Source organism: Canis lupus, chromosome 7, assembly GCF_011100685.1.
Source record: "Canis lupus familiaris isolate Mischka breed German Shepherd chromosome 7, alternate assembly UU_Cfam_GSD_1.0, whole genome shotgun sequence".
Lineage (NCBI taxonomy): Eukaryota > Metazoa > Chordata > Mammalia > Carnivora > Canidae > Canis > Canis lupus.
This window is the reverse complement of record NC_049228.1, coordinates 40,486,546-40,501,862: the sequence shown is the minus strand read 5'-3', so window position 1 is coordinate 40,501,862 and position 15,317 is coordinate 40,486,546. Positions and strand designations below refer to the sequence as shown.

The following is a 15,317-nucleotide window of genomic DNA, read 5'->3' as shown; positions in this document are numbered from 1 at the left end:
AGAAAGACAATCATGGCACAGGCAAGAGTGGGTGCAGAGGTCCTGAGCTGGTACGACTTGATGGGGCGTGTGCATGAAGAACACTGGGGACCACACAGTTGGAGCCAATCCTGCAATGGGCAAAGTCATCCTTGAAAGAAGTTCAAAGGGTGTTAGTGTTAAGCAGAAGTACTAAACAGGAAGTTCATGTCAGATGTGTATTATCTGATGAGATAAAGTAGCATGGAAATAAAAGAAAAAAGAACAGACGACTTAATAAAAAACAGTAGATTCTTTATATTTTTTGAAAAAATACTTATCTCTATCTCACATAATTTGTTTAATTCCAAAAAGTAAAGTCATAATATAAATATAATATAAAATGCCAAAACAGGAAAAATCAGATTCTTACCTCACACCAAACATACATATGATCCTGTGGATGTATATCAAAATTATGAAAGCATTCTAAGAAAATATAAGAACATTTTTATAACATTATCACATGGGAGGGAATGTGAGGGATGTTTCTGGAATGATGGAGGAATTTTACATCATGACAAGAGTTTGGGTTACCTGGGTGCATGTGTCTGTCAGACTGATGGAGCCAAGCACCTCAAATGTGTGCACCTCATTAGATATAAATTATAAATAGTTCCTACAAAAGCTATAAGAAGAAGGCAAATGAACACAGACAATGTGCAAGGGTCAGCACAGGAAATTTTAGGAAGAACTACAGATTAACAGCCAATTTATGGGGGAAAATGTTCAACTGTATTAGTTGTTTTAAATTTTTTAATTGAGGGGCACTTGAGTGGCTCCTTCAGTTAAGCACCTGCCTTCGGCTCAGGTCCTGATCTCAGAGTCCTGGGATAGAGCCCTCTGTCGGGCTCCTGCTCAGTGGGGAGTTTACTTCTCCCTTTCCCTCTGCCCCTCCCCCTGCTGGAACTCTCTCTCTCTCTCTCTCTCTCTCTCTCGCTCTCTCGCTCTCGCTCTCTCTCTCTCTCTCAAATAAATAAAATCTTATAATAAAATAAAACAATTCAATTGCAATAACAATGATACTTTGCTCTCACAGATTGATTCTCTCATGTATTGCTGGTTGATGTATTCACTGATAGAGGCTACTACAGAGCAGTTTAAGTGTATTTAACAAGAATGTCAAATGTTCACAACCTAAAATGTCCTAATCCCTGATTTACAAATTTATCCTTCAGATGGATTTGCAGGAACACAGAAAAATGTTTGTTCAATGACATTTATTTTAGTATTATTTTTATAATATAAAATTTTTGGAAATCACCTAACATCCATCAGTGATTGAAAAGGTTAAAATATGTTAGGATAATATTTAGTTAGCAACACTGAGTTTTTAAACAATGGATACCACTTGCGGTATTAGATGTAGGAAAGGTTCTAACTTTTTACATCATAGACTTCTAAATTGTTTTAATTTGTAAGAGTTGGTGTATAATTCTTTTAAAACTAAAATATAGACTCCAAATTGTATTATCACATTTTAAAAAATTTGTTAAGTAAGAGAAGAAAAATTATATTCATAAAACTTTTAGAGGTGCAACAAATACAGAATTTTGGATGTGGTAAAACGTAGAAAGATTGTGTTTCATTATAAATTTGGGGGCATCTAGATTGACCTGTACATACAAATATGTCACTAAAATTGAATGTAGCCACAGTAACTATTTACGAAACTTTGTTTGAGTTCTAATGCACTGAGTCACATACTTTATGCAGAAACAGGATGAGTGCTGTAAGTCAGGGCAGGAGTTCTGTTCTGGGGTTGAGTACAGAGCTCGTCTGCCCTGGGCCGGGACAGCAGCCACCTCTGTGTGCAGCTGTCCTGCAGAATCACTAACCTTGTGTCCATGCAGTCTGAGTGAGCTTCACTGTCCCTCCACCCAGAGGTCCCAAGTTCTTTCACCCACTCTGTTTCCTCTGATAAAAAGAAGTTAGAACACAATTTGACGTGTGCTTAAAGAACCAGTTGGAATCGGGTTATGGTAACAAGGTCCTTCCCACTGCCATGTTCATGTTGGTTCTTTTGGGTGGTTTCTTCAAGGGCTAGAACCACTTCCACTTCACAGTAGATTCAAGAATAGTCTCTGGGAGCAAAGCACCTGGGTGAGAAGTACCAGAAAGCTGACTACCCCAGGGTCTCTGAAGAACACATTGATTCTGAGGCTTGGAGTCATGCAAGGTTTCCAAAGAGCAGAATCTTCCAGAACTTTACATAGCATCTTCATAGTCTACATCTGTAACACTTGTATCGCTTGTATTCTTCAGCCTAAAGTAAATGGCTGAGGCATCCTAAAAGCAAAGGCACATGGATAGGACCAGAGCAGGGAAGACAAATGGAACATGCTTCCATCTGGTTCTCTTCCCCAATCAGCCTGGATGCATCCTATGTGCACTCCACGCAGCACATAAAGTGGAAGACTGACCCTAGGTGAGCATTTTCAAAAGGCCTGTGTCCCCCTGGTGGGCTGCAGAGGTGCTCCTGATGAGCCATATGCTCAACCAAACATGCAAACTCCCGTTCTAATAGACCACTCTTAGGCAGTTCCACGGGTGGTCGTTATTTTTTTTTTTAAGGATTTTGTACTCATAAACTACATTTAACATGTCACTAGAGTTTACCAAGGATACAAATTCTGTCCTGAGACATCTGGCTACGCTACCACACTAGACAAACTTACAAAGCACCTACTGTTCTTGCACATATATGGAGCTAAAATTCCTGCAATTTTCTGGAAGTATTTTTGTATTACCAGTGATGTGTTGAATTTTTCAAGGTTTACAAATTACTGAGTTGACACAAACCACTATCAGTTTAGCTTTGTTCAATATTAATTTGGTTTTCCACAGATTGTGTGGTTAACCTCACAATACAAAGTGGTGTGTGTGTGGTTCAACATTATTTCAGGATAAAGATTTTCGAAGAATAGAATTTTTAGACCAGTCATGCACTAGAGTGTAACTACAAATCATCCATGTCTCCATGGCTAAAGGAAACACCTGTGCAAACCTCCACAGTTCCCTTGTACAGTGAGGCTTTACTGTAATGATGGAATGTTTTTCCCACTGTGTGGGGAGGTAAGGGAAGAGATGGTCCACAGAGATCTTTTGTTTTTCCTAAGTGGCCATAGTTTTAAAAGTTTGAGAACCAGTTCCTAGAAGACAGAGAGAAGAGCAGGAACGAAAGTACAGGAAGGATTTTAACTCACCTGGTCCTCGGTATGTGTCCTCAGGGGATTTGCTGGGGAATAAAAGATGTGTCAGATGTCATTTATATTTAAAGTCCTTCACTAACCTCATGCTAATAAAGGCTTCTTCTCCTATCTGCAGGAGTGTCTGTTTGCTATTCCTCTTCGTTTATACATTAGCTAATTAATTTAAATCCTTCGTAATTTAATGTAATTTAAATCAATCACATTGATTTTCATCAATATTTTTAGTCTTGCTTTTCTGCCTATCACAAACATGATTTCTTCACTGTAAAGAAAATGATGGGCAGCCTAGGGGTGGGCAGGTGAGTACGTTCCCTGGGCATTTACTCTCTTCACATTTCTGGACACACCAGGTATGGATAGAACAACAGCAGCAAGTGGGCAGCCGTGTAGGTGCCACAGAGAGTGCGGGCACGGGGCCACTCAGAGAGGACAGGCGGACACCACCACCCCAGCTGCCACCTTGACAGTAGGCGCTGAGCTAGCACCTGCACTGGGCTCTCTACTCGGGGCCCCCAGACCCAAGGCCAGTGCTCAGAAAGGCAGAGCGGAGCCCAGAGCCAGCTCCAAAGCAGAGCAGCAGCACCCAAGGACACTTCCTATATGTCATTCGCGGCCACTGATTTATCCTCTTTGCTCCAGGAAAGACAAAAGTCAGAGACAAATTTAGTCCCTCACATCTCACCTGCTGCTTGCCGCTCCTGCTGCGTATGGTACACCAAAGAGTAAATCTCGTCCCCGCTTACGACATTCACTGAAAAAGAAAGGAGGTGTGACACAGTCCTTTCTTCCTGCCACTTATGTCACTCCGTGCCAACCACCTGTCACCACGAGGACAGATGTGCTGTCTGTTCACCGAGGTGACTGGGACACAGCAGGCACGGAGTGGGCCAGCAGACTTCACCCCCCTGTCCCTTCCTCAGCTCACTGTAGCTACTTGGGCCAGGCCATTTGGGAAACCTCACCATTTTCATATACAGACTGTCCTTGCAGTGGGGCAGCTGAGTTGACGTAGTTGGAAGCTTGTGGCACAGGGCGGGGAGGGCTCCTGCAGACAGGGAAACACACGCTAACTAGGTGGGACAGCATCCCAGACACCCCAGACATCACCATCCAGGGTTGTGAGCAAGACATCGAAGCAGAGAAGCCTGTTAGCAAGGGTCCTGAGCAGAATAAGGACTTTTGGGGAAAAATCGGCAGTCAGCTCAGCTGCGTGGTACAAGCCCTGTACCTGGGCCGAGCAGGGCACGGCAGTCTTCTGGAGTGTAGAGCCCATGAGCGCAGGTCTTTACCTGATGGGCTCAGTGTGGAATAGTGCCCCTCCCATCACAGGGGCTCAGTGAACATTGAATGATGAATATTAACTCCTCCCGATGGAGAACAGGCTGCTAGGCAGGACAGGCAGCTTGCGGAAAGGAAAGAAGAAGGTGAACGTGGGGGTACGTGTACTCCTGGAAGACTACTCCAATTTGGGAAAATAATCTGATTTTTGTCAGCATAAACAACGACACAGCATAAAAATATGTCAACTAATCATTGATATTCCCAGGTGCAAGTGTTTTAAAAATCTTTTCCTTCTCTAAACTAAACAGCTTCACCAGCGAGTTTTCAGGATGGTTATCACTCTCTGGCCTGAGTGATAGAAAAACACACATATCTTCATGCCTCTGAGACGCTTCCAGGATCTCGGGATCCTGTTCTCCTGCCTCATCAGAATGACTCCTAGGCCCTCAGATATTGGTCAATTGATTGAATGAATCAATTCATTGGTGAATGTGTGAAATGGTCAAAGTAGTTCAATGAAGGAGGTAAATTAGGAAGAATGACAGAGAAGGATTTAAATTAATTAATGCACAAACGAAGAGGAATGACAAATGGACACTCAGTTGCCAGTGAGAGAACTGTGGAGTGGAAGGTGGGATAATAAAATATGCAACAAACACATGAGAGGGGACAACACAAAGCTGTTAAGATAGGTTTTTCTGCATTATCGGTGCACACAGAGGGAGCAGAGCCTCACCTGGGCAGGTCCCTGGCCGGACGTCTTCCTACAAGTCAAGCAGATGAGCAAACATGTCAAAAGGGGGAATGTGATTGTCATTGTTTGCAGATGGGCCTCGTGTGGGGACTGCTCCTTGGGCCAGGGTGCTCTCATGTACCAGAGAGCGTGCTGGCGATCATTTACGCAGATCCCTCACTTTGCAGGCAAGGAGACTCAGTACAGGATGGTTAGTCGAGCTTCCCAGACAGCTCGTACCAGAGCGAGGACCTGAGCCCAAGTCTCTGAAGCCGAACACCTATTGCACTTTTTGCTTTTGGCTTTAATAACACACTACCTACTCTTGTCACAACAGGGGTCCTCAGAAGCAGACACTGCCACGGCCATGTTACAGATGGGGTGAGGTGCCCCCAGGTGCCAGACAAGCTTGGAATTTAAATGAGAATCTCACACCGTCTTCATCTTGCTCAGTGGAGAACAGGAGTCCAACATTAAATACACCAATAAATATGTAATTACCAACTGTAATTAGTAATAGCCAGGTGAAGCTAAATAACTTGGTGCTCTGATGAGGAGTAGGATGAGAGCATTGTAGGCTGTGTGGCCGGGTGAAGCCTCTCAGGGAAAAAGACATTTAAGATGAAAAGCAGGAGAGACCCCGCAGCCAGCAGGATGTAAGGATACATGGACGAGCATTCCAGAAGGGGGAAAAGTACATCATGATGCTCTGGGGGGTTGAGAACTGAGCCAGTGACTATAACTGGGGGGTGGTCAGCAGAGCAGGAATTGCTGTGCTTCTCTTCCAGTGGCTGACTAATTATTTTAAAGAGAGTCACAGCTTTGAGTGAAGATTAGATCCAGAAGCACCAGACATCAGTTGAACCCCAACTGATCACGGGGCGCAGGGAGAGGGCAGGACTTGACCAGACACTGCTAGGGGCCGGAAGCAGATCGCGGTTTGGGTTGCTGGCAGGACATTTCCTGTTCCTCACCATGGACACATCCCCAGTCGTGCCTATTTCCATGAAAACAAAGGTCACAGTAACAAAATACCCGAAATAAATACTAACCTATTTTTTTCTTGAGCCAACAGCAGAATAGGGCCATAATGGTGGGACCGAGGACGCCAAGCAGCCCCTCCAAGATTCCTGAGGTGAGCAGTTCCTCTCTGTCCTCCACGGGCACTGAGGGGAGAAGTCTACACATGAGCCCCCGTGCAAGGTGCTGGCCTTGGGAGAGCAGATGTCTCGAGGCTGGGCTGAGGCCAAGGTCTGCTCCTCCAGAGTGAGGGGGGCAGGGGTGGCAGGCCTGAATGATGTGACTTGCAGCTCATCACACTGATGGCAGGAGAGAGGCACCAGCCTTCACATGCTCTGTGCCCCTCAGACATACCTCCCAGGACAGCACCACCCACAGACACTCCATCGTTGGTAGCACAGTGCCAGAAATTCTGTGGGGTCAGGATGCTGGAAAGAGGCATTGATTGACCAAGACAGTTCAACAGCCTGAGCTGTACCTGTGATGTTGAGTGTCACCACCTCGCTGTGCTGGGCCCCCAGGCCATTGTCAGCTTCACAGGAGTAGTTTCCAGAATGCTCCATGGTCAGAGAGAGGTTGAAGGACGCTCCTTCTCCAGAGGGGGCTGAGCTGCTTCCCAGGGTGACATTCTCATGATAAAACTGGTACAGGATCGGGGGAGAGCCCCCGTGGGCCTCACAGTGAAGCTCCACCATGTCCCCAGGGAAGACCTGGGCCCCAGGCACCTTGAGGGTGAGGATGGGGCGGGACACTGGACCTGAGGGAGATGGCGGGCCATCAGAGAGGGTTCCCATGTCATGACAGACCCATAATCCCTGCCCACACAAGCTCAACCCCCTTGAACTTCCCCGGGGTAACCCAGGGGAACGTGGAGCCCAGCTAGTGGGGATGCTAGCGAGACAGAAGGTCGCAAACTTACTTCTAACGGTGATGCTCACGAGCTCGCTAACACTGGGGCCGTAGCCGTTGTCGGCCGTGCAGTAGTATTTCTCCGAATCACTCTCCGTTACCCTTGGGATCTCGAAATTCGCGGACAGTGAGCGCTGGGTCTTTGTTTCCAGGTTCAAACCCAGGGCCCCTTTGTACCAGGAGAAGGTGATGTGTCCCGTGCCCTGGGTGGCCAAACAGATGAGAACCAGCTTCTTTCCCTTCTGCACTTGTCCCTCTGGAGGCTGTGTCTCCAAGCTCACATTCCAGACCGGGACTCCTACACAAACACAAGGTGACACAGGTGGGGTGACCGTCCTGAAAGCAAAGGTCTTGGGTAAAGCCAATAATTTGTACAGTTTAATGGTGGCAGGTGGTGGTATTCTGAAGGGTGTTTTTGCTGATTTGGGTCAGCCTTGGTCAGGTGGATGGTGGTAGGGTGAGGAAGGCCAATGGGTACAGCACCCCCTCCCTCCAGGACCCTGGCTTCTCAAACCCTCACTCTACAAGGCACAGCAATACAGTGGCCATAGTCCAGATTGCAGATCAAGCTTTCTGGCCTGGAATGCTGGTTGTACATCTTACTGTGTGTGCCCCAATGGCTTCTCTTCTCTGTTCTCTGAGACTCAGTTCCCAGTCTAAACAATGTGAGAGGTCATGATAGTTATCTCCTACAGCTGGGGCGGTTCCATTACATAATGCATTTGGGGCCTAGAGCGGGGCCTGCTGCCCAGCAGTTGTTGGTTCTGGTCCAGCCTCACCAGTGCTGAGTTTTGAGCAAGGGTAGGAAAGCCAACCTTCTGGAGGAATTCCACATCCGCTTCCCGGCACCATGGACGCATCCTTGTCTGAGAATGGGGGAGGACGTTAGAGTGTCCACCCTGATGTGGAGTGACATGGTTCAGAGTCACAAAACACTCCCTTCTCTTCCTCTCTTTCAAAACCCAGCCCCAGCCTCTCCTCCGGGAGCTTCCTGCACAAAGCCAGCCCTTACCATCCAGGTCTGGTTTCTGCAGCTCCCTTGACTCCCACCACCACCACGCGTTTCCTCCTAGCCGTGGAGAGTGCCGAGGGCACTTCTGGACATCACGGGCCATGATTATGTAGTGATTCACCCCCACTCTCCAGCACCGGAGGACACAGTGAGGGGTTCCTAAGACTCCTCTGTGCACTTGAGCAGGATTAGCAAGAATAAGGGAAGACCCCTCAAGGACTCTGATAAGGAGAGAAGCTCAGGCACAGGCAAGCTTCCGACAGCTCCTCCTTCTGCAGGGAAGAGCAAACCCGTGCCCTACCTGAGTCAGCCCCCAGTGCAGGGCCCCCCACGCTCACCTTGCACCTGTATCTGGATCCTTGGGCTCCGAGTGACTTTCTGTGCCGAGGTCTTTGCTTCACACCAGTAGGATCCCGAGTCTTTCCTCCACACAGTGGGAACCTGGAGCACCGGGTCACTGCCACAGCCCAGATCCAGGGCCTGGTCATCTCTGAAGAAGCAGAACTGGAGCTGGTCATCCAGCTGCTGAGAAGTGGCCTCAGTCTCACAGGTCAGGGTCATTGATCTCCCCTCCAAGGGCCAGGAGGGCCTGGCTGTCAGATGCAGTGCTAGAGAGGAGGACAAAAGACATGCCAGGGAAATGGGTTTCAGAGTTCCTGTAAGAGGCACGTTGTGTTCTCAACATTTGAAACAAGGCCCAAACAACCTGCATATTGAGTGCAGAGACCACCCCCCAGCTCAGCACCACCTGCCCCTGGGCAGCACCTCCTCTCTCCACAAGGCAACCTCCATCTTCAGCTTGATTCCCACTCTGTGAGTTAAAACCCCCTGTTTTGGAGACAGGACAGGGTGCTGATGACCGTTATCAGAGATGGTAAAGCCTGAGGTTTCAGAAAAAGTGAGTGTGTCTCATTCATTCTTGTTGTAAACTAGTTGGTTATCTTCTGCCCACCCCGCCGGGCATCCCAGAGCCACACTGTCTTTCATGGACAGAATGTGACACCAGAGGGTCTGCCAATCAGGGGAAGTTAGAGGAATTCAGTGCTTTCTTTATGGATTGTCTCCCACCCCTGTTAGTGCTGCTCCCCATGGAAGGAACAGGCTCACACTTGCCTGAAAGTGCCACGTGCCCACACCCAGCTCCCTGGCTCTGGGATTTCATGCAAACCTCTGTAGAAGCCACAGTTGTGAGGGACAATTTCAATCCATACCTTAACCCTCAGGAATGTCTCCCTTGTTGGCTGTAAGGGCTCTTCTCGGGGTGGGCTACAGACGGGCAAAGCTGGGTCCCGCTTCCCTTCGTCTCCATCGGCCCAGCTGCAGCACCCAGGAAACACCAAATCCCTGAGTACACTGGCTCTTGAGGCATGTGTCTATCCAACTCAGAGCCTCTGCTCTTTAGGAAAGTTTAGGAAGTTTCCCTCCTCACCAGATGAAAATGCCAAGTGTTCTCAATCGCAGAGAGGTGATTGCTGCACCAACACCTATCATCCTCCAGCCTGGCTCCTCGAATGCTTTACCCAAGCACTTTTAAAACTCAATTCCAACACTGGTACCAGGATGTTTGCTCTGGGACCTGGGATTCCTGTGCACTGGGGGCTGTTTTCTCTCCTTGGAAAAATGCAGTCCCCAGAGCACTGCGGACAGCACAGCTCTTGGACAAAGAAGGGAATAAAGCAGACATCTAGGCACCTGACCCCACCCTTCTGAATGGGGCGGGTGGTGTAGAGCAGACACCGGACAGGCAGTTTGCAAGGGCGGGAGCTCAGTCTTGCAGCTCGGAACTTGTTTCAGATCATTCTCAGGTATTCCCCGGAGTACCTGGCAAATGCCGGGGGGTGGAAGCTTTGTTTCTTCTGGATGTGGTTTTGGATTTCTGCTTAGGCTCAGATTGGGCACATGCATTTGTAGGGTGAAAGGGTCAGGCATGAGGCATGTTGGCACTAACCCTTGGCCTGAGTTCAGCTTGGACAAACCTTAGGAGAGCACCCAGAAGGCTGGTTTGGCCCTAAATATCTCTGGCCACTGGCTCTCCAGAGCTTTGTCTCCTGGCTGTACGTGTGACCTGTGTTCTTGAGGTGACAGGAAGCCTCTTTGAGCCCTGGGGTTAGTGCCCTAAGTACAAGAGAGCAGTTCTGATGTATCCTGGGTTGAAACCCACTTCAGTGGAAGATTCCTTCTGGGGGAAATCTTCCTCCTCTCTTCGTCCGGTAAAGGTGAATCAGAATCCGAGCAATGGCAGGTTTGCACCAACCAGGGCCTCAGAAGGAAGCCGCACAGGGCAGCAGTTGTGGCGACAGAGCAGGGCCGGGAATGCAAAGGAGGCAGAGGGCTACTGCACTTTCACATGACCCAGGGGCCGACCGTCATGTCCTCCACGGATGTCAGATGGCAGTGTTTCCACCGTCACTCCTTGGGGAGCCCTCTATGGGGAGACAAGAGGCCTTGGAGTCCCCCAGGCTGGGAAGGCAGAGATTCTTCTAATATCTATCTTCCACACTCTCTGACTTCCTGTGGAAGCGCATCTCCCTTCCTGAGCTCACACTTCCCACAGAAAGGACTGTGGTTTTGAGAAGGTCAGAGCAAGGCCTGCTCTCCTAGCTGAGCAGCCATGTGTCAGGTGCACAAACTGGTCTGAACACAGGCAGCTGGTCCCCGGGGGAGCCGCTGTCATAGTAGACCTCAGCGGCTGTCACCAAATGTCACACAGCATCCACGGGCCCCCTGCATGGACCGGCCCAGTGACAAGATGCCTGCAGACCATGAAGAGGAAAGGGAAGTGCTACGTACCTTCACTGGTTGGTTCTCGGGGTTGAGCTAGGAGAGAATTCAGGAGACATCAGTGCCAGTGTGGATGGCCCATGGGCAGCCCCATGCTGCTCTCCGCATGTCCTCCCCCACTCCCTCTTCCCCCCTTCCCCTCCCATCTCTCCTTGGCTCTTGCCCCCTGTTCTTCTCCCTCTGCCCTTTTTTACCTCTTCCTCTCCTATGTGCCCCATCACCACACAGTTCCCTTCGTGGTTGGGAAATCATTCCCAGTCATTGCTCCCATCCATGATTAGGAGGTGGTGCCTTTGTTTCATGGCTCTCACTCCCCTGGCCCTCATCCCTCCTCTCAAATGTCCTGACAACCCCAGCCTGGGCCGACCACAGTGACAACAGCTAGGTCCTGCTTCACACTCAGTGCCCTTTATGCACCAATGTCTTGGCAGAGGAGGTCCACAGAAGGGATTTGGATTTCTCCAAAGATCCTCCCATACCCCAAGGGCTTGACTGTAGTGTTGCAGCATGAGGATCAAGAACAGAACATTCTGGGGAGCTGCAGGCTCTGCAGCCAGAGAGCACGGACCTGAACGCTGCCTCTTTTTCTTACAAACTGTTCTACCCCAGGAAGACGCTTCACCTCTCTGGGCTCTACTTTCCTTTTCTGTGAAATGTAGGTAATAATAGACTTACTTTCCAGAGTTTCTGCGAAGATTAAATATATTGGTATCCATAAAATGCTTAGAATCATGCTTGGCATTTATTTCACATTCAGTAAATATTACTCATTATTGCTACCTATTCGAGCCCATGTTTACTCTGAGATGCTTAGCCTGCTATTTTAGCTTATTTGTTCCTCAGCAGAATGCAATCAGTGGAGCTGGCATGAAAATCACATTTTTTAAGCCACCCATACTACAAACAATTTCGAGTGCTTACTGTGTGCCAGGCACTGCACGTGGGATTGGGTTTGTAAGAATGAATGTGAACAACAGTGTTTGCCATCAAGGAATTTAGAGAGAGAGCCAAATCAATATATAACCTGATTTCAGAGAGCAATCAGTGCTATAGGAGAGCTGAAGCCGCAAGATAGGTTGGAGTGTCTCAGGATGGTCTTGACTCTTAGGAGAGATGCTAACTGAGTAGAAAACAGAATGAAAGTAGAGAGCTGCCTTCTGAGTGTTTGGAAACAAGCACCCCTGGCACCGAATGAGCAAATGCAAAGGACCTGAGAAGAAATGAACTCATGGGGGGAGGAAGGAGAGGCGGTGCCCCTAGAGTGGATACAGAGGCAGCAGTGGGCACTGGTGTGGTGGGAGGTGGTCAGAGCCAGTCATGGAGGGCTTCCTGGATTTGGCCCCAGGTCTGGATTTCATTCCAGGTATGATGGGGAGCTGTGGGCAGTTCTGATTCCTTACGCTTGTAAAATCACTCTTACCCTGGGAGAAGGGCAGACCACGGTCATGCAGGAGCAGCAGAGAGGACACTTGTAGCGATTTAGTCAGGAAGACGGAGGACACCAGCTCAGGCTAAGCAGGGCTGCCCGTGAAGGGGAAGATTCCAGTATAAATTTGAAAGCAGAATCAGTAAGAATTACTTACAGTTTGGAGGTCAAGTGTAGAAGAAAGAGAAGAAGGAGTATAGGTCTTAGATTTTTGGCAGCAGCCTCTGGAAGAGTGGAGGTCACCGTAGGAAACAGGTTAAGTGAGGGGAACATACAGGAGATCAGGACATGTGTTTGGCCGTGTGGAGTGCAAGGTGTCGATGGGACAGCTGAGTGGCCATTGATGCATGAAAAGTGCTCAGAGGAGAGACCAGAGCTGGGAAAGGAGCTTGAGTTTAAGAACAAAGTGGAGCTGAAGTGTCTGAACTGGGCTGGGAAGTGAGTGCCAGTGGAGCATGAGGTCTGGGCACCAGCCTTAGGGCAAGTCCAACCCTGATGGCCAGGAAGCAACAAAAATTGAGTTAGAAAGAAAACCAGCAGCCTGTGGTGTTCCAGAAGCTGAGGTAAGAAGTGCTTCCAGAAGACAGAGCGAAGGAACACCCCTGAGAGGCCGAGGGAAAGGAAGCTGAAAACAGAGCCTGGGTCAGGGTGACATGGAGAGGGTTGGTGGTCTCAGCGGGAGCCATGGAGGGGACAGAAGGTGGGCAACCGTGGCTCAAAGAAGGGTGAGGGGGACCTGTCAGCACCGAGAACCGGCCAGTGGTCACCGGGGCTTAGGAACCTGGAGGGTTTGTTGCCAAAGGGATGGAGGCCAGGAGGGAGGGTTTGAGGCAATGGAAATGCTCTGCATCTTGATGGTCCTGGTGCTCACATGACTGCAGATCCTTCTGAAAAATCATAGATGGTGCATCAAAGAAGTGAATTTTACTGTCATGTAAGTTAAAAATGAGTTTGAGACAGGAAGGATGGGAGGAGCTGAAGCACTCCCAGCAGCTCCCTGGAAATTTTGTGAAAGGGAGCAGGCCACTGTCAGGGCACATTTCCGTCGTTTTAGGAGAAAAGACATGGTGGCATGTTTGTATATTTACAGGACTAACCCAGAATGAAGAAATGTAGTGACGGCACAGTGATGGCTGTAAGAAAGTGAGAGCATCAAGGACCCATGCACAAGGGAGGAGTCCCGTCCTACACCGGAGGATGGGAAGTGTGGTCCTGATGAGGGACACACAGCAGGGGCGGGGGTTTGCAGACACGGCTGTGGAAAGCTGAGGACGTTCTCTTTTCATGGCTTTCCTTCCTCGTGACGTGCAGCCAGCTTATAAACTGAGAGCGAGGAGGAGGAGTTTGAGGAGACAGAGAAGGTAGCAGACAGTGGTTTGAGTGTGAAGCACTGACTAGGAAGGTGTAGGAGTGTCACTGGCCCTGCCAGTGCCACCACAGACGTGTGCCCTATATATAAAGGGACATGAGTTAAGGGGTGATGCCTTCCATGTGAAGTCACATTCAGCTGCCTAGGCACTAGTGTGAAGCGTGTTGATGGAGAGATGTAGCCGGGGGAATGTTGGGCCAGCCCCAGCATCTCAGCTGAGGGGCGGGGGTGCGGAAGACAGTAACTAGCAGGGAAAAGTCACTCTGGGAGGTTCAGAAGGGAAGTTGCAAATGCAATGTGGCCAGTGGGTGGGATTGCAGTAGGGTGCCGAAAACAGGGATTTTGAAAGCCAACTGTTGTTGGTAATGATAAATTCTAGGATGTGATGGTATGAATGAGGGACCAAGGACAGAGGATAGAGAAAGACGTTGACGGCAAGCACAAGGAACAAAGAGCCCAGTCTGCTGTGTGAATTATCCCCACGGCTATTGACAACAGGAGAACAAAGACAGATTTCATATCAGAAGGAAAGACAGACACTCAATGTTTCCTATGAGATAAAAACCAAAATGATAGTTTTCTTCAAACATCTGGCTGTCCAGTCTTTACCACCCACTGCCTGACTCAGAGCTGCCAGTTGGAGGCAGAGATCTTGGCATCGGTGGGCACAAGTGGAGACCTCAGAGGGATGGGGGCACTGGGGCTGGGACCCCACACTCACTGGCACATCCTACTCACCGCACAGCAACAGCACGAGCCCCAGCAGCATGAGGACCAGGTCAGGGACTGTCACTCAGATATTTATCCTCCAGCTCAGAGAGGCAGCGGCTGGTCTGAAGGTTGAGGAAGTCGGGATGGGAAGTCCCACTGCAGCACGTTTACAGAAATAGAAGAACGAGAGCCTCCCAAGGCCCACCTCTATTTCCTCTCCAGTGAAGGCTGGTTCCCTGTCCACAACTTGAAGAGCGTGGTGCACTTTAGCACATTAGGACCTCCCGCAAGAGCTCAGTGGAGTCTCAAAGGACGTTTCCCACAAGTGATTTCTGACTTTGCAGAGCACTCCTCAGACTGCGGTCCTGCAGAAGGCAGTGGGTGCTGTCCTGGATGGGAAGGATGTCCCCTCCACCCCGCCCACTCGGTGTACACTCTCGCTTCTCAGCAGTTCCACGCTGTCACTCTGTGCATGAACATCCGAGCTTTGCCAGGTGGACTGTCACTGGGGTTACGCGCAAGGCCTGACAGATTATGGTGAGTACGGGGTCAAGCTATTTGTAAGATACTCCCACCCATATTTAAACTTTTATGGGGTAGTGGTCAGTGAAGCAAAAACAGATGAAAAACAGTATCACAGGAAGTTACCACCTGGGGGGGTGTTTGTAAGTGAAATACAGGAAATAAGCATAGGCAAATTAGCTTCTGGATGTTGGGGACAGTTCATCATGATCACTGCCCTTCCCCACATCAGGTGTGTGTCATCTCTCCCATCCCTCCCTGGAGCACCCTGGCACTCCTGGTCCTCGGCACCTGGAGCCTGCATGTAATTTAGATCATGCTTA

The 15,317-nt window shown here is 49.2% G+C and overlaps 1 protein-coding gene across 3 annotated transcripts; it reads right to left on the bottom strand.

The window, feature by feature from the left end:
• Positions 1-1,221: 1,221 nt before the first annotated feature.
• Positions 1,222-15,080, bottom strand: FCRL1 (Fc receptor like 1). 3 transcript variants are annotated; one of them, XM_038542904.1, is made up of 12 exons: positions 14,500-15,080; positions 10,976-11,002; positions 8,524-8,793; positions 7,989-8,039; positions 7,184-7,471; positions 6,743-7,021; positions 6,297-6,410; positions 5,248-5,275; positions 4,193-4,275; positions 3,913-3,981; positions 3,225-3,256; positions 1,222-2,307 (listed from the first exon to the last, which is right to left on the bottom strand). In XM_038542904.1, the coding sequence occupies exons 1-12, from the start codon at positions 14,528-14,530 to the stop codon at positions 2,227-2,229; spliced, it is 1,353 nt and encodes a 450-aa protein (XP_038398832.1). In that variant the 5' UTR covers positions 14,531-15,080; the 3' UTR covers positions 1,222-2,226. The 3 variants fall into 3 exon arrangements, with proteins under 3 accessions (XP_038398832.1, XP_038398833.1, XP_038398834.1); XM_038542905.1 differs by lacking the exon at positions 7,989-8,039; XM_038542906.1 differs by lacking the exons at positions 10,976-11,002; positions 14,500-15,080 and adding an exon at positions 9,397-10,956.
• Positions 15,081-15,317: the final 237 nt, after the last annotated feature.